The sequence below is a fragment of the Scyliorhinus torazame genome, chromosome 22 (genome assembly GCF_047496885.1).
Source record: "Scyliorhinus torazame isolate Kashiwa2021f chromosome 22, sScyTor2.1, whole genome shotgun sequence".
Classification (NCBI taxonomy): Eukaryota; Metazoa; Chordata; class Chondrichthyes; order Carcharhiniformes; family Scyliorhinidae; genus Scyliorhinus; species Scyliorhinus torazame.
Window position 1 is genome coordinate 42,011,557 of NC_092728.1, and position 21,602 is coordinate 42,033,158.

General features: G+C 47.9%; 1 protein-coding gene across 3 annotated transcripts in view; it reads right to left on the reverse strand.

The window, feature by feature from the left end:
- ndor1 (NADPH dependent diflavin oxidoreductase 1) overlaps positions 1-21,602 on the reverse strand; it is an 80,909-nt gene that overhangs the window by 28,615 nt on the left and 30,692 nt on the right. For all 3 annotated transcript variants that reach the window (XM_072488111.1, XM_072488112.1, XM_072488113.1), the window contains exons 7-10: positions 19,201-19,410; positions 15,560-15,681; positions 4,478-4,698; positions 3,217-3,324 (exon numbers count right to left, since the gene is read on the reverse strand). In XM_072488111.1, coding sequence (XP_072344212.1) covers positions 3,217-3,324; positions 4,478-4,698; positions 15,560-15,681; positions 19,201-19,410 — 661 coding nt within the window. The remainder of the gene's footprint in view (positions 1-3,216; positions 3,325-4,477; positions 4,699-15,559; positions 15,682-19,200; positions 19,411-21,602) is intronic.

The following is a 21,602-nucleotide window of genomic DNA, read 5'->3' on the forward strand; positions in this document are numbered from 1 at the left end:
TTCCACGCACATCTCCCTTTAACTTTCCCCCTCTCACCTTGAAATCGTGACCCCTTGTAATTGACACCCCCAATCTTGGAAAAAGCTTGTTGCTATCCGCCCTGTCCATACCTCTCATAATTTTGTAGACCTCAATCAGGTCCCCCCCTCAACCTCCGTCTTTCCAACGAAAACAGTCCTAATCTACTTAACCTTTCTTCATAGCTAGCACCCTCCATACCAGGCAACATCCTGGTGAACCTCCTCTGCACCCTTTCTAAAGCATCCACATCCTTCTGGTAATGTGGCGACCAGAACTGCATGCAGTATTCCAAGAGGTTAAAGAGAAAATTAACACAATAGTGAGGAAGGATATTAGTTCCAACAATGTGCAGTCTGTATGGCTAGAGCTGAGAAACACCAAGGGGCGAAAAGGTTTGTGGGGGTTGTATATCGACCCCCAAACTGCAGTGGTGATGTTAGGGTGGCAATCAACAGGAAATATAGAAACTCATGCGATAAAGGAACATTAATGATTTAGATGAGGGAACGAAATGTAATATCTCCAAATTTGCAGATGACACAATGTGAGGTTAATCACTTTGGTACCAAAAATAGAACGGTAGATCTGAATGGCTATAGATTGAGAGACAGGAATGTGCAACGAGACCTGGGTATCCTTGTTCACGAGTCACTTAAAGTAAGCATCCAGGTGCAGCAGGTGGTAAAGAAGACAAACGGTATGCTGGCCTACATAGCGAGAGGATTTGAGTACAGGATCAGAGATGTCTTGCTGCAATTATACCGGGCCTTGGTGAGACCACACCTGGAATATCATGTGCAGTATTGGTGTCCTTATCTGAGGAAGATTGTTCTTGCTATGGAGGGAGCGAAGTGAAGTTTACCAGGCTGATCCCTGGGATGGTCGGACTTGTACTAGGAGAAATTGAGTTGGTTTGGATTATATTCACTGGAGATCAGAAAAATGAGGGGGGGAAATCTCATAGAAACTTATAAAATTCTGACATCTACCCTGGACACGGTAGATATGCAGGAAGGATGTTCCTCATGGTAGGATGGGGTGTCCAGAATCAGGGGTCAGAGTCTGAGAATACAGGGTAAACGACCTAGAACTGAGAAGAGAAGAAATATCTTCACCCAGAGTGGTAAGCCTGTGGAATTTGTTACCACAGAGAGCAGTTGAGGCCAAAACATTGTATGTTTTCAAGAAGGAGTTAGATACAGCTTTTGGGGCTAAAGTGATAAGACGAGAGACCATAAGACATAGGAGCAGAATTAGGCCACTCGGCCCATCGAGTCTGCTCCGCCATTCAGTCATGGCTGGTATTTTTCTCATCCCCATTCTCCTGCCTTCTCACCATAACCCCTGATCCCCGTATTAATCAAGAACCTATCTATCTCTGTCTTGGAGACACTCAGTAATTTGGCCTCCACAGCCTTCTGCGGCAGAGTTCCACAGATTCACCATCCTCTGGCTGAAGAAATTCCTCCTCATCTCTGTTTTAAAGGATCGACCCTTTAGTCTGAGATTGTGTCCTCTGATTCTAGTTTTTCCTACAAATGAAAACAGCCTCTCCCCGTCCACTCTATCCAGCCCGCACAGTATCCTGTAAGGGGCTGGTTTAGCACACTGGGCTAAATCGCTGGCTTTTAAAGCAGGCCAGCAGCACGGTTCAATTCCCATACCAGCCTCCCCGAACAGGCGCCGGAATGTGGCGACTAGGAGCTTTTCACAGTAACTTCATTGAAGCCTACTTGTGACAATAAGCGATTTTCATTTCATTTTCAATAAGATTCCCCCTTATCCTTCTAAACTCCAACGAGTACAGACCCAGAGTCCTCAACCGGATCAAAGGATGTGAGGGGCGGGAGGAGGAAAGCGAGAACAGCTTACTAAGTTGGATGATCAGCCATGATCAAAATGAATGGCGGAGTAGGCTCGAAGGGCCGAATGACCTAATCATGCTCCTATTTTCTAATTTACTATGTGTCATTGTCAAGGCTAGCATTTGTCTATCCTTCTTTGCCCTGGAATAGTTAATATAAACAAGCATCTTGCTAGACATCTTCAGAAAAACAATCTCATTGGGACAAATGTCATATATAAGATCATAAGAGAAATGAGAGCAAGTTAGCCTTGCAGCCTCTCAGACCAGCTCTGTCAAACACATGGCTGACCTTCTACAGGAACTCCACTTCCCTGCCCTTTCTCCATATAGTCCCAGGTTGGGTAGGGGCAGCAAGTCTCCTTCCCCAATGGACACTAGTGAACTTTCCAACAATCCAATAACTTCAGTCACTTTCACTAATATCAGCTTTTCACTTCCAGAATTATTGAACTGAAGTCAAATACTGAAACTGCCACATCAGTCCAGCAATATAATCACTGCACTATCAAACACTTTTGCACTGTATGCTTATAGGGGCAGCACAATACCAGGAACCTAGGTTCGATTCCTGGCTTGGGTCACTATCTGTGTGGAGTTTGCACGTTCTCCCCGTGTCTGCGTGGGTTTCCGCCAGGTGCTCCGGTTTCCTCCCACAGTCCAAAGGTGTGCAGGTTAGGTGGATTGGCCATGATCAATGTGCGGGGTCACGGGGTTAGAACAAAGAAAAGTACAGCACAAGAACAGGCCCTTCGGCCCTCCAAGCCTGCGATGACCATGCTGCCAATCTAAACTAAAATCTTCTACACTTCCGAGGTCCTTATCCCTCTATTCCCATCCTATTCATGTATTTGTCAAGATGCCCCTTAAACGTCACTATCGTCTCTGCTTCCACCACCTCCTCCGGCAGCGAATTCCAGGCACCCACTCCCCTCTGTGTAAAAAACTTGCCTCGCACATTTCCTCTAAACCTTGCCCCTCTCACCTTAAACCTATGCCCCCTAGTCATTGACCCCTCTACCCTGGGGAAAAGTCTCTGACTATCCAGTCTGTCTGTGCCCCTCATAATTTTGTAGACCTGTTAGGGTGGGGGAATGGGCCTTGGTAGAGAGCGCTTTCAGAGGCTCGGTGCAGAGTAGATGGACCGAAAGGCCTCCTCCTGCACTGTCGGGATTCTATGGGAAGCCACCTGATCTTCCATTCTGATAGTTTCAATAAGGGCAGCCTATATGAAAGACCAGTTTGATGCCTGGACAGCAAGTTGAAAATCGGCGAAAATTGGCAAACAATAGTGTCTCAAATGTATGCCATGAGGGAGTGGGGTCCTTACCAGCTGCGATGAAGCAATGGAGAATGCCCGTGGTCGGATTTCAGGAATGAGGTCGAAGAGATAGTCAGGTGGAATGGCAGAAGTGGTCTGGGGAAAATCATACAGAATCTAGGAAAGAACACATGGATTTCAAAACCTTACAGAACTGAACACACACAGTGAGAGCAGAAACTGATATTGGATTAAAAGCACTGCTTTTGTCCTGAAGTTGCACTGCTGGGTACAGCAGAATGCACCAAGAACCTTGTACTGTAGGGCCTCCTCCAGGCTGTTCCTCCAAATGTCTTTGCTGATCCATTTTTAGATGAAGCTGCTGTTTCTAGCCATTTGTTTATGAGGAGGCAGTTGGGACAGGAACATTCCACTCCTTCTCCCATGTCTTCCCATGGCTCTGGATGAGTGGCTGCCTCTGACTTGAGCAGACATCCCCCCCAAGCTCCTTCTTCCTCCCAAAGTATCCCACCTCCTCCTACCTCAGAAAAGATGGTCCCCAGTGCCACACTCCGAGACCAATGGCTGCCAAACTGCTCAAGGCACTCCTGCCCCAACTCACGTGAACAATAATTTCCCCTTTGGGCAGTTTCTGTCCCCCAGCTGGTCTTATAGACTTCATAACTTAGCCTTTAACCTTCAGGTGCTTCCTATTTCTGTCATCTACTCCTGCTCGACAACCCTCCAAGGTATGTGCACTCCTCTAATTCTGGTGTATTGTGCATCCTCAGTTTTCTTCGTTCAGTCATTGGTGGCTGTGCCTTCAAACTGTTTAGGTCCCAAGTATGGTGATATCGTGGTTGTGTTGTAATTCACCGACTGACCACAAGGCGCCTCACGAGTATATGAGTGAATGTTAGAGTCAGGTGACCTCAGACTGGCTGGAGGGAGCTGGGAGAGAAGTTGCTTGTGCATGTTAATATTGTTATTCTTCTGCTGTGTTGTACATATTTGACCCACAGTTAATGTTAATAAATCGTTTATAGCTTTAGCTAAAAGTGGTCTTGTAATATAAATCAGGCCATCTGACAAGAACATTACACCCAGCTCTGGAATTCCCGCCATATGTTTCTGTGTCTCTCTACCTCCTATCTTTTAATAGGCTGCTTAAAATCTACTGCAGTGACCATGTTCTAGGTCACCTGCCATATTATCTCCTGATATGGCTCAGTCCTGTATTCTGTTTGATAACACTCCTGTGAAGCACATTAAGACAATTTACTCTCTTAAAGGCATTATAAAAAGGAGAATTCTCTCTCCTCTACCCTACCTCCAAGGTGGTCCTGCGAAGCCTGTTGCAGTAGCTGTACAACTCCTCCTGGCCCTCAGCTGAGCTGAATTCCTTTAGTTTCTCCTTCTCCATCTCGTCAAGCGAGAAGTATGACAAGAGATCGAAGAAGGAGCGCCGCGGGACGCAGTTAATATCCAGGTAGCGTTCCAGCAGGTACTGAACTGTACAGGGTTGTGGCACTCGAGCAGGAAGCGGCGTTGCTGAACAGGGAATGTGTGGGATGTCAGTCACAGCAGCACAAGGTAAAAGGAAAATTCAAAGGCATGTTTGATTGCAATTGACAAAGAAGCTGATCGCTCAACGTATCTTATTCCCCACAGACTGATTAAATCTCTTTCTGTGCTCCATACACAAATTGTCAAATAGGATTTTGACAAAGTGACATCTTGGCACATGCACCAGGCAGCCTCTGATTCCAAGAGTGAACTGCAGTTCAGGAGGAACAGGAAGTGTGGAGTGCGGGCCGATGGTATACAAGAAGCCAAACCATTGTTTTAGCTAAATTTATTGCAACTTCCTTGCTTTTGTACTCTATGCCTCTATTTATAAAGCCCAAGCTACTTTAGGCTCTATTAACCCCTTGCTCAACCTGCCCCACCACTTTCGATGATTTGTGCACATATAGCCTCGGGTCACTCTGCCCCTTTAGAATAAAACCCTTTATTTTATATTGCCTTGATGAGGGAAATAATTATTATATCGGAATCAATTTGAAATTAGTTTAAAAAGCTTTACTTATCCAATAAATGCAGAAGGGGTTGAACACTTCTGTATCAATCTGTATTACACACACAAGTTGTTTTGCTGAAGCTGCCAATTTTAAAAAGACACCCCAAGGACACAATCTGCCGTGGGACTAGTTCCCAGACAGGGACTAGTCAGGTGTTATCTCTCAAGGTCTATATAACAATGCGGGACAGTTTACCATTTACCCTGTCTCCATGAATAATTGCAAGACAACAGAAATGTGCCTTTATATCGATTGAATAGTTTAATTTTGACCTTTGATGTGATTGGTTAATAATTCTGTACTATGGACTTCCGGGTGCGGCGATGACCAGCTAAGTCGCACGTTTCGGCAGCTCCTGGTGGAACGGACTTTTGGGCTCTTAATAAGAGCCCCAACGGCAATTTTAACTGCTAGAAGCACTGTGCGGTAAACCAGAAGGGAATCCCCCCTGGAAACGGATGGAAAAAGGAGAGGGAAGTGGCCAGAATACAGTGGATCCTTTGGAGCAGCGGCAAGGAAGGCAAGCAAGAACCAAGATGGCAACGGAAGTTGGCAGTTTAACATGGGGCCCTGAACAACACGAGTTTTTGAAAAGCTGCGTGGAAGAACTTAAAAAGGAAATGAAGAAGGAGCTGTTGGCCCCGATATTACAGGCGATCGAAGGGCTAAAGGATGAGCAAAAGACCCAGGAGCGGGAGCTTGGGGTCGTGAAGGCAAAGGCTGCCGAGAACAAGGACGATATACAGGGCCTGGTGGTGAAGACGGAGATGCACGAGGCACACCATAAACGATGTGTGGAAAGACTGGAGGTGCTGGAGAATAACGCGAGGAGGAATAATTTAAGGATTCTTGGTCTTCCTGAAGGTGCAGAAGGAGCAGACGTCGGGGCATATGTGAGCACGATGCTGCACTCGTTAATGGGAGCGGAGGCCCCGGCGGGTCCGCTGGAGGTGGAGGGAGCATACCGAGTGATGGCGTGAGGACCGAGAGCAGGAGAAATTCCTAGAGCCATAGTGGTGAGATTCCTCCGTTTTAAGGACAGAGATGGTCCTTAGATGGGCAAAGAAAACTCGGAGCAGTAGGTGGGAGAACGCGGTGATCCGCGTATATCAAGACTGGAGTGCGGAGGTGACGAGAAGGGGGGCGAGCTTTAATCGGGCCAAGGCGGTGCTTCACAAAAAGAAGATAAAATTTGGAATGCTGCAACCGGCAAGACTGTGGGTCACATATCAAGGGAGGCACCACTACTTTGAGACGGCGGATGAGGCGTGTACTTTTATTGTGGAAGAAAAACTGGAATAAGCGGGTTATTAAAAAAGAACGTTTGAAACAAAGTGGTGGGGCGAGTATGGGGGGCGAAGAGGGGGGAAAAAGGGGGGGAAAGATGAGTTTTATGTTATTAATCCTGCGATGCGGTAACTTTTCTCTCTTCCAAAGGTGGTGGTGGAGGGAGGAAGGGAGGTGGAGGAGATGGGGCGTTGGCCATGGGGGGGGGGCCAAAAGGGAAGCGCGGGCTTTGTTCCCGCGCTATGATAATTATGGCGGGAATAGGGAAGCAGGAAGGAGGGGGCGTCGCACGGTGCGAGCCGAGGTCACGGGGGGAAGCAGAGGTCGGCCAGAGTTTGCTGACTTCTGGGAGCAACATGGGGGGTGTAACTACGCTAGTGGGGGATCTAGCGGGGGGGTGGGAGGGGGGAGTTACTGGGTTGCTGCTGCTGGGGAGAGGGGGGAGCCGGAATGGGGTGGGGTGGGCGGGGGGGGCACCGCCTGGGGGGGGACACAGTTGCGTGGGAACCGGGTGAGGAGCTGGAAAAAGGGGATGGCTAATCGACAAGGGGGGGTTAAAAAGCCCCCCCAACCCGGTTGATCACGTGGAATGTGAGAGGGCTGAACGGGCCGATAAAGAGGGCACGAGGACTCGCACACCTTAAGAAACTTAAGGCAGACGTGGTTATGTTACAAGAGACGCACTTGAAACTTATAGACCAGGTTAGACTACGCAAAGGATGGGTGGGGCAGGTGTTTCATTCGGGGCTAGATGCGAAAAACAGGGGGGTGGCTATACTAGTGGGGAAGCGGGTTATGTTTGAGGCAAAGACCATAGTGGCGGATAGCGGGGGCAGATACGTGATGGTGAGTGGCAAATTACAGGGGGAGGCGGTGGTCTTGGTAAACGTATATGCCCCGAACTGGGATGATGCCAATTTTATGAGGCGCATGCTAGGACGCATCCCGGACCTAGAGGTGGGAAAGTTGGTAATGGGGGGAGATTTTAATAGGGTGCTGGAGCCAGGGCTGGACAGGTCGAGATCCAGGACTGGAAGGAGGCCGGCTGCAGCCAAGGTGCTTAAAGATTTTATGGAGCAGATGGGAGGAGTAGACCCGTGGAGATTTAGCAGACCTAGGAGTAAGGAGTTTTCGTTTTTCTCCTATGTCCACAAAGTTTATTCGCGAATAGACTTTTTTGTTTTGGGAAGGGCGTTGATCCCGAAGGTGAGGGGGACGGAGTATACGGCTATAGCCATTTCAGATCACTCTCCACATTGGGTAGACTTGGAGATAGGGGAGGAAACAGAAGGGCGTCCACCCTGGAGAATGGACATGGGACTAATGGCAGATGAAGGGGTGTGTCTAAGGGTGAGGGGGTGCATTGAAAAATACTTGGAACTCAATGATAACGGGGAGGTCCAGGTGGGAGTGGTCTGGGAGGCGCTGAAGGCAGTGGTTAGAGGGGAGCTGATATCAATAAGGGCACATAAAGGAAAGCAGGAGAGTAGGGAACGGGAGCGGTTGCTGCAAGAACTTCTGAGGGTGGACAGGCAATATGCGGAGGCACCGGAGGAGGGACTGTACAGGGAAAGGCAAAGGTTACACGTAGAATTTGACTTGCTGACAACGGGTACTGCAGAAGCACAGTGGAGGAAGGCACAGGGTGTACAGTATGAGTATGGGGAGAAGGCGAGCATGTTTCTGGCCCATCAATTGAAGAAAAGGGGAGCAGCGAGGGAAATAGGGGGAGTGAGGGATGAGGAAGGAGAGATAGAGCGGGGAGCGGAGAGAGTGAATGGAGTGTTCAAGGCATTCTATAAAAGATTATACGAAGCTCGGCCCCCGGATGGGAAGGAGAGAATGGTGTGCTTCCTGGACCGGCTGGAATTTCCTAAGGTGGAGGAGCAGGAGAGGGTGGGACTGGGAGCACAGATCGAGATAGAGGAAGTAGTGAAAGGAATTAGGAGTACGCAGGCGGGGAAGGCTCCGGGACCGGATGGATTTCCAATCGAATTTTATAGGAAATATGTGGACTTGCTTGCCCCGATACTGATGAGAACCTTTAATGAGGCGAAGGAAAGGGGACAGCTGCCCCCGACTATGTCGGAGGCAACGATATCACTTCTCCTAAAGAAGGAAAAAGACCCGCTGCAATGCGGGTCCTTTAGACCTATTTCCCTCCTAAATGTAGACGCTAAGATTCTGGCCAAGGTAATGGCAATGAGGATAGAGGATTGTGTCCCGGGGGTAGTCCATGAGGACCAAACTAGGTTTGTGAAGGGGAGACAGCTGAATACGAATATACGGAGGCTGCTAGGGGTAATGATGATGCCCCCACCAGAGGGGGAAGCGGAGATAGTGGTGGCGATGGATGCCGAGAAAGCATTTGATAGAGTGGAGTGGGATTATTTGTGGGAGGTGCTGAGGAGATTTGGCTTTGGAGATGAGTATATTAGATGGGTACAGCTGCTGTATAGGGCCCCGATGGCGAGCGTGGTCACGAATGGACGGGGGTCTGCGTATTTTCGGCTCCATAGAGGGACGAGGCAGGGATGTCCTCTGTCCCCATTATTGTTTGCACTGGCGATTGAGCCCCTGGCAATAGCATTGAGGGGTTCCAGGAAGTGGAGGGGAGTACTCAGGGGAGGAGAGGAACACCGGGTATCTCTTTACGCGGACGATTTATTGGTGTATGTGGCGGACCCGGCGGAGGGGATGCCAGAGATAATGCGGATACTTGGGGAGTTTGGAGAATTTTCAGGATATAAGCTGAACATGGGGAAAAGTGAGCTGTTTGTGGTGCATCCAGGGGAGCAGAGCAGAGAAATAGAGGACTTACCGCTGAGGAAGGTAACAAGGGACTTTCGCTACTTGGGGATCCAGATAGCCAAGAATTGGGGTACATTGCATAGGTTAAACTTAACGCGGTTGGTGGAACAGATGGAGGAGGACTTCAAGAGATGGGACATGGTATCCCTGTCACTGGCAGGGAGGGTACAAGCGGTTAAAATGGTGGTCCTCCCGAGATTCCTCTTTGTGTTTCAGTGCCTCCCGGTGGTGATCACGAAGGCTTTTTTCAAAAGGATTGAGAAGAGTATCATGAGTTTTGTGTGGGCCGGGAAGACCCCGAGAGTGAGGAAGGGATTTTTGCAGCGTAGTAGGGATAGGGGGGGGGTGCTGGCGCTACCGAGCCTGAGTGAGTACTACTGGGTCGCCAACATCTCAATGGTATGTAAGTGGATGGGAGAAGAGGAGGGAGCGGCGTGGAAGAGATTGGAGAAGGCGTCCTGTAGGGGGACTTGCCTACAAGCCATGGTGACGGCGCCGTTGCCGTTCTCACCGAAGAAATACACCACAAGCCCGGTGGTGGTGGCTACTCTGAAAATTTGGGGGCAATGGAGACGGCATAGGGGAAAGACGGGAGCCTCGGTGTGGTCCCCGATAAGAAATAATCATAGGTTTGCTCCGGGGAGAATGGATGGGGGATTTGGAACATGGCAAAGAGCAGGAGTAACACAATTGAGAGATCTGTTTGTAGATGGGACGTTTGCAAGTCTGGGAGCGCTGACCGAAAAATATGGGTTGCCCCAAGGGAATGCATTCCGGTATATGCAACTGAGGGCTTTTACGAGGCAACAGGTGAGGGAATTCCCGCAGCTCCCGACGCAGGAGGTGCAGGACAGAGTGATCTCAAAGACATGGGTGGGGGACGGTAAGGTGTCAGACCTATATAGGGAGATGAGAGACGAGGGGGAGATTATGGTAGACGAGCTGAAAGGGAAATGGGAAGAAGAGCTGGGGGGAGGAGATTGAGGAGGGGCTGTGGGCTGATGCCCTAAGTAGGGTAAACTCATCGTCCTCGTGTGCCAGGCTAAGCCTGATACAATTTAAGGTGTTACACAGGGCGCATATGACTGGAACACGGCTTAGCAAATTTTTTTGGAGTAGAGGATAGGTGTGCGAGATGCTCGAAAAGCCCAGCGAATCACACCCACATGTTCTGGTCATGTCCGGCACTACAGGGGGCGGGCGGGCGGGGGGGTGGGGGGGCGGGCGGGCGGATGGGGGGGGGGGCGGGGGCGGGCGGATGGGGGGGGGGGGCGGGCGGATGGGGGGGGGGCGGGCGGATGGGGGGGGGCGGGCGGATGGGGGGGGGCAGGCGGATGGGGGGGGCGGGCGGATGGGGGGGGGGGCGGGCGGATGGGGGGGGGCAGGCGGATGGGGGGGGGCGGGCGGATGGGGGGGGGCAGGCGGATGGGGGGGGCGGGGGGGGCAGGCGGATGGGGGGGCGGGGCGGGCGGACGGGGGGGGCGGGGGGGGCGGGGCGGGGGGGTGGGGGGGGGGCGGGGGGGGCGGGGGGGGGCGGGGGGGGGGGAGGAACCAGAGGGATTCTCAGGGATGTTAATATATAAGTATAATATGTATAGGTTGTTGTTATAGATAATTGTATATTGGACTGTTAAAACATATTTTTGGAGAATATTTATCTGGGACAAGGCAGTTGCCATTTAGTTTTGTTTTTGTTTATATATTATTTATTTCTTGTTTATAAAACTGGCTATTGTTATTTATATTGTTATATTACTGTGTAAAGGATACACAATGTACTGTGATGGTTGGCCAAAAATTTTCAATAAAATATTTTTAAAAAAAAAATAATTCTGTACTATGCATGATGTAAACCTAATTAATAGCCATGATTGGACATAGATAAGTAGTAACAAGTGATTGGTATATGCTAATTTCCTGTATCTTAATGTGAAGTATAATTGTCTGTACAGGGCGGGAAGCAGAGCTGTCTGGGGTGCATACATCACCAGCCCAGTTATAACTGTAATAAAGACATTGTTCATAATTCCAAGAGTCTTCGTCTGGTCTCTCATGAGCGTGAATGTGAAGTACACTATAGTCGAACAGCTGGACAATTTTCCCGACTACTTGCCACTCCTCATTTAACCGACCAAAATGAATCAGTTGACTCTCCTCTGCATTAAATTTCATCTGCCACTTGCCTGCCCATTCCATCAATCTGTCTATATCTTTTTGAAGTTCATCACTACCTTCCTCACAGTTCACAATGCTTCCAAGTTTCATGTCGTTTGTAAATTTTGAAACTCTGCCAAAGTGTAGGTCATTGAAATAAGAAACGCAGTGATCCTAACCCCTGCCCCTGGGGAACCCCACTGTATTTCTTCCTCCAGTCATACAAACAACTAGTCTCCACTGCCCCCTGTTTCCCGCCACACAGCCAACTTCTTATCCAGTGGATAAAAACAAATTACTGCGGATGCTGGAATCTGAAACCAGAAAGAAAATGCTGGAAAATCTCAACAGGTCTGACAGCATCTGGAGGGAGAGAAAAGAGCTAATGTTTCAAGTCCAAATGACCCTTGTCAAAGCTAAAGACAGAGAAAGTGGGAAATAGTTATACTGTGGAGTGAGAATGAAGATGAGTCATAGCCACAGAAACCCAGGGAAACGGGGTGCTAATAGCCACAGAAAGCAAGGGGAAAGAGTGCTAATGGCAGTCCCCAGAGAGGACAAAAGATGTGAAAGGCCAAACTACAGAGAAACTATCAGAGGGTAAACTGTGACAGATGTAGGTGTGGGGGGGAGGGGAAGGGGGACGCAAAGGGAAGAAAGGGTAAGGAAAGGTGGATAAGATGGGAGGTGAATATATATAAAGAGAGACAAGGGAGAAAGAACTGGTAAAAAAGTTTAAATGAAATGGGATGAAAACAAATAGGTTGAGGTGGGGTAGAGATAATCATCAGAAGTTGTTGAATTCGATGTTCAGGCCGGAAGGCTGTAGCGTGCCTAACCGGAAGATGAAATGATGTTCCTCCAGTTTGCGTTGAGCTTCACTGGAACATTGTAGCAGGCTAAGGACAGACATGTGGGCATGGGAGTAGGGCCCTGTGTTAAAATGGCAAGCAACGGGAAGGTCAGGGTCCTGAATGCGTACAGACCGAAGGTGCTCAGCAAAGAGATCATCCAGTCTGCGTTTGGTCTCTCCAATATAGAGGAGACCACATGGGAGCAGCGAATGCAATGGACCAAATTGGAAGAGGTGCAAGTGAAACGCTGCTTAACCTGAAATGTGTGTTTTGGGCCTGGGATGTTAAGCATGGAAGAGATAAAGGGACAGGTATTACATCTTCTGCGATCGCATGGGAAGGTACCATGGGGGATGGGAGAGGTGTTGGGTATGGTGGAGGAGTGGACTAGATTATCTCGGAGAGAACGGTCTCTGCGGAATGCTGACGAGCATTCTTATCCAGGTTGTCATTGACTATTTTATTCCATGGCTTCTGATTTTGCTGACAATCCTTTCTCACAGCATTTCACCAATACCTTGTGGAAGGTCGTTTCCACCATATCAACCACATTACTCTGAGCAACCCTCTCTGTTACCTCATCAAAAAACAAGTTAGTTATAAAGATGATTTGTGCTAAACAAGTATTTTCTGGCTTTCCTTTATTAATCCACATCTCTCCAAGTGACTGTTAATTTTGTCCCAAATTACTGTTTCTAAAAACTTCCCCACCACCAAGATTATACTGACTGGTTTGTAGTTACCGGGTTTATCGTTGCACTCTTTTCTTTGAACAAGGGTGTAACATTTGCAATTCATATCCAGGTTGTCATTGTTCAACTACAATGTACTTCACCCTCACGCTCATGAGGACCAGGCGAAGACTATTGGAGTTATGAACAAGGTCTTTATTACAGTTATAACTGGGCTGGTGATGTATGCAGCTCGCACACATTTGCAGTTCTCCAGTATTCTGCCACTATCCCTGTATCTAAAGATTGGAAGGTTAGGCCAGTGCCTCTGCAACTTTCACTCTCAGTATCCTTGACTGCATTTCATCAGATCCTGGTGACTTATGAAGTACACCCAGCCTATTTAATGCCTCCTTTTAATAAATATGTAGCCCATCCATTGTCTCAACTAGCTCCTCTTTCACTGGCCTGGGACCTTTTCCTTGGTAAAGACAGATTAGTCATTTAGTACCCCAGCCATGCCCACTGTCTCCATGCATAAAGGCCCTTTTTGATCCTTTTTCAGCCCCATTTTGCCTCTTACCACCGTTTTACTGGTGGAAGACTTTTGGATTCCATTTCAGTTTAGCTACAGGTCTCTCTCTTTGTCTCATTTATTTTATCACTTTTCTCTAAGCTTTCTATATTCTGCCTGGTTCTTAAAGTATCAACCTGAAATCTGTCATACGTTCATTTTTTCTGTTTCATCTTACTATCTCTTTCATCATTAAGGGAACTCTGGATTATTTTACCATATTTTGTTCCTCCTCTTGAAAATATAGCTTAACTGTAAGAGTTCACAGCGTTGGCTACAAACCAGACTAGAACCAATTTAAGAATAAGAGGTTTCCCTTTTTAAGAAGGGTTAGGGAGAATTTTTTTCTCTCCAAGGGTTGTTACCCTGTGGAATTCCCTTCCCCAGAGAGCAGTGATGGTTTGGTCACTGAATTTATTCAAGGCAAAGTGAGATTTTTGATAAACAGGGGAGTCAAGGCTCATGGGGAGCAGGCAGGAAAACGAGTTGTGGCCACAATCAGATCAGCAGTGATCTTATCGAATGGCAGAGTTGGCCTGAATGGCCCACTCCTACTCCGGAATACGTACTCTCATTCGACAGCTCAGGAATTTGAGGCTGAATTTAAATAACTCAGGCCCCAGCACTGATCCTTCTGGAACTCCACTCGGCACAGCTGCCAACTTGTGAATTCCCCATTTATCCAAAGATGTTAGGTGGATTGGCCATGCTAAAATTGCCCTTTAGTGTCCATGGATGTGCAGGTTAGGTGGGGTTACAGGGTAGTGCAGGGGAGCGGGCCTAAGTAGGGTGTTCTTTCAAAGGGTCGGTGCAGATTCGATGAGCCAAATGGCCTCCTTCAGCTCTGTAGGGATTCTATGGTTCGATCCCTATTCTTTGCTTCCTGTCCATTAACCAATCTTCCATCCACGTCATTATATTACCCCCAATTCCATGAGCTCTGATCTTCCCCATTAAACTTTTTGTGTGGCACCTTATCAAATGCCTTTTGGAAGTCCAGGTATTCTACATCTCCTAGTTCTCGTCTTCCCTACTTGTCACATCCTCAAATAACTCTTAACAAATTTGTCAAACATGATTTCCCTTCGGTAAATCTATACTGGCATTGACTGATCTTACTATGATTTTTTAAGCCCATTGTTAAGATGTCTTTAACAATAAGTTCCAGCACTTACCCAATGACAGATATACGGCCAACAGGCCTGTAGTCCTGTTTTCTCTTTCCCTACTTTCTTCAATCACTGTGAGACATTTGACAACTTCAAAACGGCTGGGACCATTCCAGAATCTATATTATTACCTCCGCCACTGAAAGTGGATGTAGGTAATGTCTACATCCCTGTTTAGTCTGTTTACCTGTAAACAGCATATCTCAAAAACATATGGACATATTTCTTTGAAATTTGGTACACAGATAGGGTATGATCCATGGAAGAACTGGTCAGTTTTTTTGCACAGACGTAGATCTTTGGAATTGTTTTAAAAGGTCTGTTAAAATTGGAAGACAGAGCGAATTAACTGAGAATGTTGTGTTGCAGATTGTTTTAGGATAATACCGATTGTCTCAGCTTCTGTGGGGCAATTTGGTCACAGCTGTCAAAATGTGAGCAGAGTTTTCAGAGCAGATTGTTGCGCGTAGATTGGGCCTGAAGCCATCGAGATAGAAGCGCTGAATAAAATCTTTTTTCAGCTTTATAGTTACAGCGTCAAGCGGGCAGGGAAAAGCCTCAACAAGGTAGAGCTGCAGAATTGCAATAATGTTGAGATAACACAATGTGACAGAGGTATGAGTTCCACTAAGTGCCCTCTTCACTTGTAGATAAATTTGATTGCAAGAATACTTGGTTAGCAGAGGGCTGCTTTATTTTTCAGAAACAACTTTTCTTTATTTGAGATGCTTCAAGTGAATTCTGTGAATAAATGGCACTTTTAACATTTACATTCAATACCAGCCAACAATTAGTGAAAAGGATATCCAACCTGCATCATTGGGCTTCAGCAAGAATGTTTTGTGTGGGTCGAGTCGAAGGAGCTGACAGAACTGGTCGACACTCTCAGGTGAATTTCTGGGTTCAATCATAGCCACATCCCCTGCTGAGTACCTACAGGTCAATAGGAAAAAATTAACTGGAAGAGGATTCCAGGGCCAAAGACGTAAGTCTATCCGAGCTTTGAAAACAAAATACACTGATGAGGCCTCAGCTGGAGTATAATCTTGTTCTGGGCACCACACTTTAGAAAGGATGTCAAGAGCTTGGAGTGGGAGCAAAGTGATAATGGTGCCACGGTTAAGGAATTTCAGTTATGTGGAAAAAGTGAGGAAGCTAGGGTTGTTTCCTTGGAACAGAGAAGGTTACGGCAAGATTTGATTGAGGTGTTCAAAGTTACAAAGGGTTTTGATACTTTCTGCTTATTTATTACGTTTCCAGTGTTGGTAACTGGAGGACACAGATTTATGATTATTGGCCAAAGAACTAAAGGTGAGAGATGGAGAAGTTTCTTCACATAGCGAATAGTTCCAATCTAGAAGGCATTGCCTGAAAGAGCAGAGGAAGCAGATTCAATAATAACTTCCAAAGTGAATTGGATAAATATTTGAAGTGACAACAAGACGATGGGGAAAGAGGTGGGCTATGGGACTGAAATAAAAACAGAAAATGCTGCACTCAGCAGGTCTGGCAGCATCCGTGGGGAGAGAAACAGATTATGTTTCAGGTCTGTGAATTTTCACCAGGACTAGGTAAAGTTAGAGAGGTAACAGGCTTTAAGCAAGTGAAAGGATGGTGAAAAGGCTATGGCTAGGCCAATGCTGTGCTGCCAGCGGGTCAGTACTGAGGGAGCACTGCACTGTCAGCGGGTCAGTACTGAGGGAGCACTGCACTGTCAGCGGGTCAGTACTGAGGGAGTGCTGCACTGTCAGAGGGTCAGTACTGAGGGAGCACTGCACTGTCAGAGGGTCAGTACTGAGGGAGTGCTGCACTGTCAGAGGGTCAGTACTGAGGCAGTGCTACACTGTCAGCGGGTCAGTACTGAGGGAGTGCTGCACTGTCAGAGGGTCAGTACTGAGGGAGCACTGCACTGTCAGCGGGTCAGTACTGAGGGAATGCTGCACTGTCAGAGGGTCAGTACTGAGGGAGCACTGCACTGTCAGAGGGTCAGTACTGAGGGAGCACTGCACTGTCAGAGGGTCAGTACTGAGGGAGCACTGCATGGTCAGAGGGTCAGTATTGAGGTAGTGCTGCACTGTCAGAGGGTCAGTACTGAGATGACGCTGCACTGTCAGAGGGTCAGTACTGAGGGAATGCTGCACTGTCAGGTCAGTATTGAGGGGGTGCTGCATTGTTAGAGAGTCAGTACTGAGGGAGTGCTGCATCGTCAGAGGGTCAGTACTGAGGGAGTGCTGCACTGTCAGAGGATCAGTACTGTGGCAGTGCTTCATTGTTGGGGGTCAGTACTGCAGGAGTGCTAAACTGTTGTAGGTTCAGTACTGAGGGAGCGCTGCACAGTCAGAGGATCAATATTGAGAGGGCACTGCATTGTTGGGGGTCAGTACTGCAGAAGTGCTGAATTGTGTGGAGGTTCAGTACTGAGGGAGCTATGCACAGTCAGAGGATCAGAAGTGAGGGAGTGCTGCATTGTTGGAGGGTGGTGGTGCAGGAATGATGAACTGTTGTGGGCCAGTACTGAGGGAGGGTCAGGGCTGAAGGAATTTTGCATTGAGGGAGCGCTGTGCTCACGGAAGGTCAATACCAAGGGAGCACCGAGTCAGTACAAAGAACAAAGAACAATACAGCACAGGAACAGATCCTTTGCCCTTCCAAGTCTGTACCGGTCATGATACTAACCTTTGCCAAAACCCTCAGCACTTCCTTGTGCCGTATCCCTCTTTATCCATCCTATCCATGTGTTTGTCAAGATGCCTTTTGAATGGCGTTAATGTATCTGCTTCCACAACCTCCCCTGGCAACATGTACTGAAGGCCCGCTCCTGTGGGTCAGTATTGAGGGAGTACTGCACAGTCGGAGCATCAGTACTGTGGGAGCACTGCACTGGCAGAGGGTTAATATTGACTGGGTATTGCACTGTCTTAGGGACAGTACTGAGGGAACGTCGCACTGTTGGAGGGTCAGTACTGAAGAATTGCTGCACTGTCGGAGGGTCAATACTATGGGAGGGCTGCACTATCAAAGGGTGAATACTGAGGGAGCACAACACTGATGGAGGGTCAGTACTGATGGTGCTGCACTGTCAGATGGTCAGTCCTGAGTGAAGCTGCACTGACAGACAGTCAGTACTGAGGGAGCACTGCGCTGACGGAGAGTCAGGACTAATGGAGTGCTGCACTGTGGGGGTCATTACTGAGGGAGTGTTGAATTCAGCGAGGGTCAGTACTGAGGAAACGCTGCACTCACAGAGGGTCAGTAGTGAGGCAGTGCTACACTGTCAGAGCATCAGTACTCAGGGAGTACTGCATTAACGGAGGGTCTGTGCTGAGGGAATGCTGCACTGATGCAGTGTCAGTACTGAGGGAGTGCTGCCCTCACGTAGGGTCAGTATTAAGGGAGCACTGCACTGACGGAGGGTCAGTGAGGAAACACTGCACTGACAGGGGTCAGTACCGAACTGTTGGTGCGTCAGTACCGAGGGAGCGCCTCAGTGGAACTCTCCAGTTTTCTCAAGGAATCTTGTGCCTCTTTGCAAAAATAAAAATGAGTAGGCATGGTTTGCATTGTCACTCTGACGGGGTGGGACCTCATAAAGATTGCATCTGGCTTCAAACAGATCATGGTGCCATCCTGAAAGGGTTCCGCGACCTGTGCTGCAGCCAAATGGCTCCAGCCCATGTCACAGGGACTCTCCCCCATCTACCCCCCCCCCCACTTCTCCTCCAACATCAATCACCAGCACCCAGCCAGCCCCTTCAATCTCCACTCTCCACCAGCTCACCCACCGTACATCAACACACCCTTCCCCACTAGGGTCTACCTCTGGCATTGCCCCCAGCACAGATTGGCACTGCCCAGTTGGGACTGCTGACTTGGCACTGACAACCGGAAGTGTCAACCTGTGCAGGAGCAGTGCCCCGGGCATTTCCCTCTACGCCCCCCCGGGGGCTAAACATACCTCTGGGCCCCTGGAGGGATCTCCTCGACTACCTTACACCCAAATGTGTTGTAAACCTCGTCGACGTATGAATGTTTAGTGAGGAAGGATAATTTTGTGGGGCGGGCCTCTAAGTGTATTAAAATGAATTCAAATTTATTAATGCGAGATTCACGGCCACACTTGTGATGTTCCCGGGAGGGGTGGGGAAAAACGATCTCTCCGGCAATGATCGCGCTTCCTGATTCTGGCAAGATTTTCCACTCGCGCTGCCAATCCCGCAGGGGCGAGTGCAGATGCAAAATTCCCCCCATAGTGTCACGGCGGTTGGAAAGAATGGGATAAGTCCTTGATTAACATTAAGCTGGGGTATTAATATTAATCACTAGTCGCTGGAAAGGATGCCATTGACATAACAGATATCAGGCACTTATGTATCTGATCAGTTTGCTTGGGGCTCTCTGCAGTGTTTTCAAGTTCAATTTGCTTGTCTGGGTACAGACTCAGACATTTCTTACTCGATGCCGGAGCCGCTGATATCGAAAGTAATGAGCCGCACATCCTGAAAGTGAGTTTCATCTGTCACCCTTTCATTGGAAATCATCTGTGCTGGGAATGGGCAGAGCTGAGAGGGTGGACATTTAGTTTGTCTGTTCGTGTCACACGGTCCCACCGAGACACCGTTGGCTGCATCATCCTCAAATTGAAAGCTGTATTTCGATGGTAATCTACGCAAGGAAGACGACAAATCAGGTGATGCGCAAAGTACAGCATTACGTACACAAGAATGCAAATATCTATAGCACACACAGGCTAAAGTAATTCCATAATAGAAATGAAATTGTAATGGAGGGCTATTGTTATGCATCTTCTTATTTAAATCCATTGCTGATGTCATCAGTAACTGCTGTGACATCATTAGCTATCGTTGCTGTTCCCGGTGTATATAATTTGTATTTAACTGCCCTGCGTTCAAATTCTATTCTGTTACTGTCATTTTAATGTTTAGCTAACTGATCCTGTTTTTGAGTCCTTGCTGTATTTTAAACTTTGTCATTTCTATAAATGAAACAAGATTAACTTTATTCATTAACTTTATTAACACGATTTTTGACTACCTCTTTGTGGTCAAGTTATCACAGAAATCAATCCCATGATCACTGCCATCCCAGTCACACAGGCAATCCCACTGCTGTGCATGCCACCTGCCTTGCCACTGTCCACCTGATGAACTCGGCTAAAAACTGCCATCTTAAGTCTGTGCAGATTGATGCATGAAGAATAACAATTTGGGCTGTGTTCTGACCACGCATGGTGGTCAAGCATGTTTGCCGCTGAGTCAGCGGGTTTGAGCTCAATTCCCACTCCAGAGACTTCAGTCCATAACCCAGGCTGACACGGTGGCACAGTGATTCGCGCCAGGGATCCGGTTCAACTCCGGCCTTGGGTGACTGTGGAGTTTGCATGTTCCCCCCATGTCTGCATGGGTTTCCTCCCACAGTCCAAAGATGTGCAGGCTAGGTGCTAAAATTGCCCCTTGGACTCCAGTGATGTGCAGGCTAGGTAGGGTTACAGGGATAGGGAGGGGCCTAGGTAGGGTGCTCTTTCAGTGGGTGGGTGCAGATTTGATGGGCTGAATGGCCTTCTTCTGTGCTGCAGAGATTCTATGATTTCCAAGGGCATCCTGCGTTATCTGCCATCCAGGGAAACGTAAAAGATTTGAAGGCACTATTTGGAAGAATAGTGCAGCATTCTGGTCCATATCTCTCCCTCGGTTAACATCATTAAAACAGATTTTCTGGTCATTTATTTAATTGCTGTTTCTGGGAGGTTGATGTGTGCAGCTTGGCTCCTGCATTTCCCACGTTACTGTATTCTCAAACCACATCACCAGCTGTAAAATGCTTTGGAATAGAATTCCAAAAAAGTGTTGTATAAAAGGAAGGTTGTGCTTTCCTCTCACAACCAGTCCAATGAACCAGGCCTTTGTGTACTGTTCTGAATCTCCTGCTCCATTCACACTCGCTGTCTGCTTCCCTTTCTATATCTACAGACAAAGTGCTTTGAGACTTTGTTTTTGTAAAAGCTGCTGCATAAATGCAAGATGTTATTGCCGTGGGGCAGTCAAGGACCCGGGTTCAATCCCAGCCCTGGGTCACTGTCCGTGTGGTGTTTACACATTTTCCATGTCTGCGTGGTTCTCACCCCCACAAAGATGCACAGGGTAGGTGAATTGGCCACTCTAAATTTCCCCTTCATTGGAAAAAAAAAAAAATTGGGAACTCTAAATTTATAAAAACATATATGATTGCTGTGTTCCCCCCACCACACACAGAGCATAGAATTACAGCTAAACAGACCATTCAGCCCCACCCCTTCTACCTCATGTTCTTATCCAGCTTCCCCTGAATTGTATCTGTTATTTGTTTCAGCCACTCCTTGTGATAATGGGTTCCATGCTCTAACTGCTTTCTGGGTGAAGGACATATTGGGCATATTCGTGACTATGTTCCATTATTGATCAACCTCACAAGTGGGAAGTCTGCCCCATCATAGAACATAGAATAGTACAGCACAGAACAGGCCCTTCGGCCCTCGATGTTGTGCCAAGCTTTGTCCGAAACCAAGATCAAGCTATTCCACTCCCTCGGACATCCCTCCTATATCTCCCACCCCGAACCTTATAGTTATGTTCCCTTGTAACAGCTACATCCACCCGAGGAAATAGTCTCTGAACGTCCACTCTATCTATCCCCCTCATCATTTTATAAACAATCCTAATCTAGTCAATCTCTCCTCATATGACAGTCCCGCCATCCCTGGAATCAGTCTGGTAAATCAAGTTCCTTCATAACTTTCAAGATTGCTATTAAGTCACTTCTTAGCCTCCTCTTTTCTCAGGTAAAGAATCTCAGCCTGT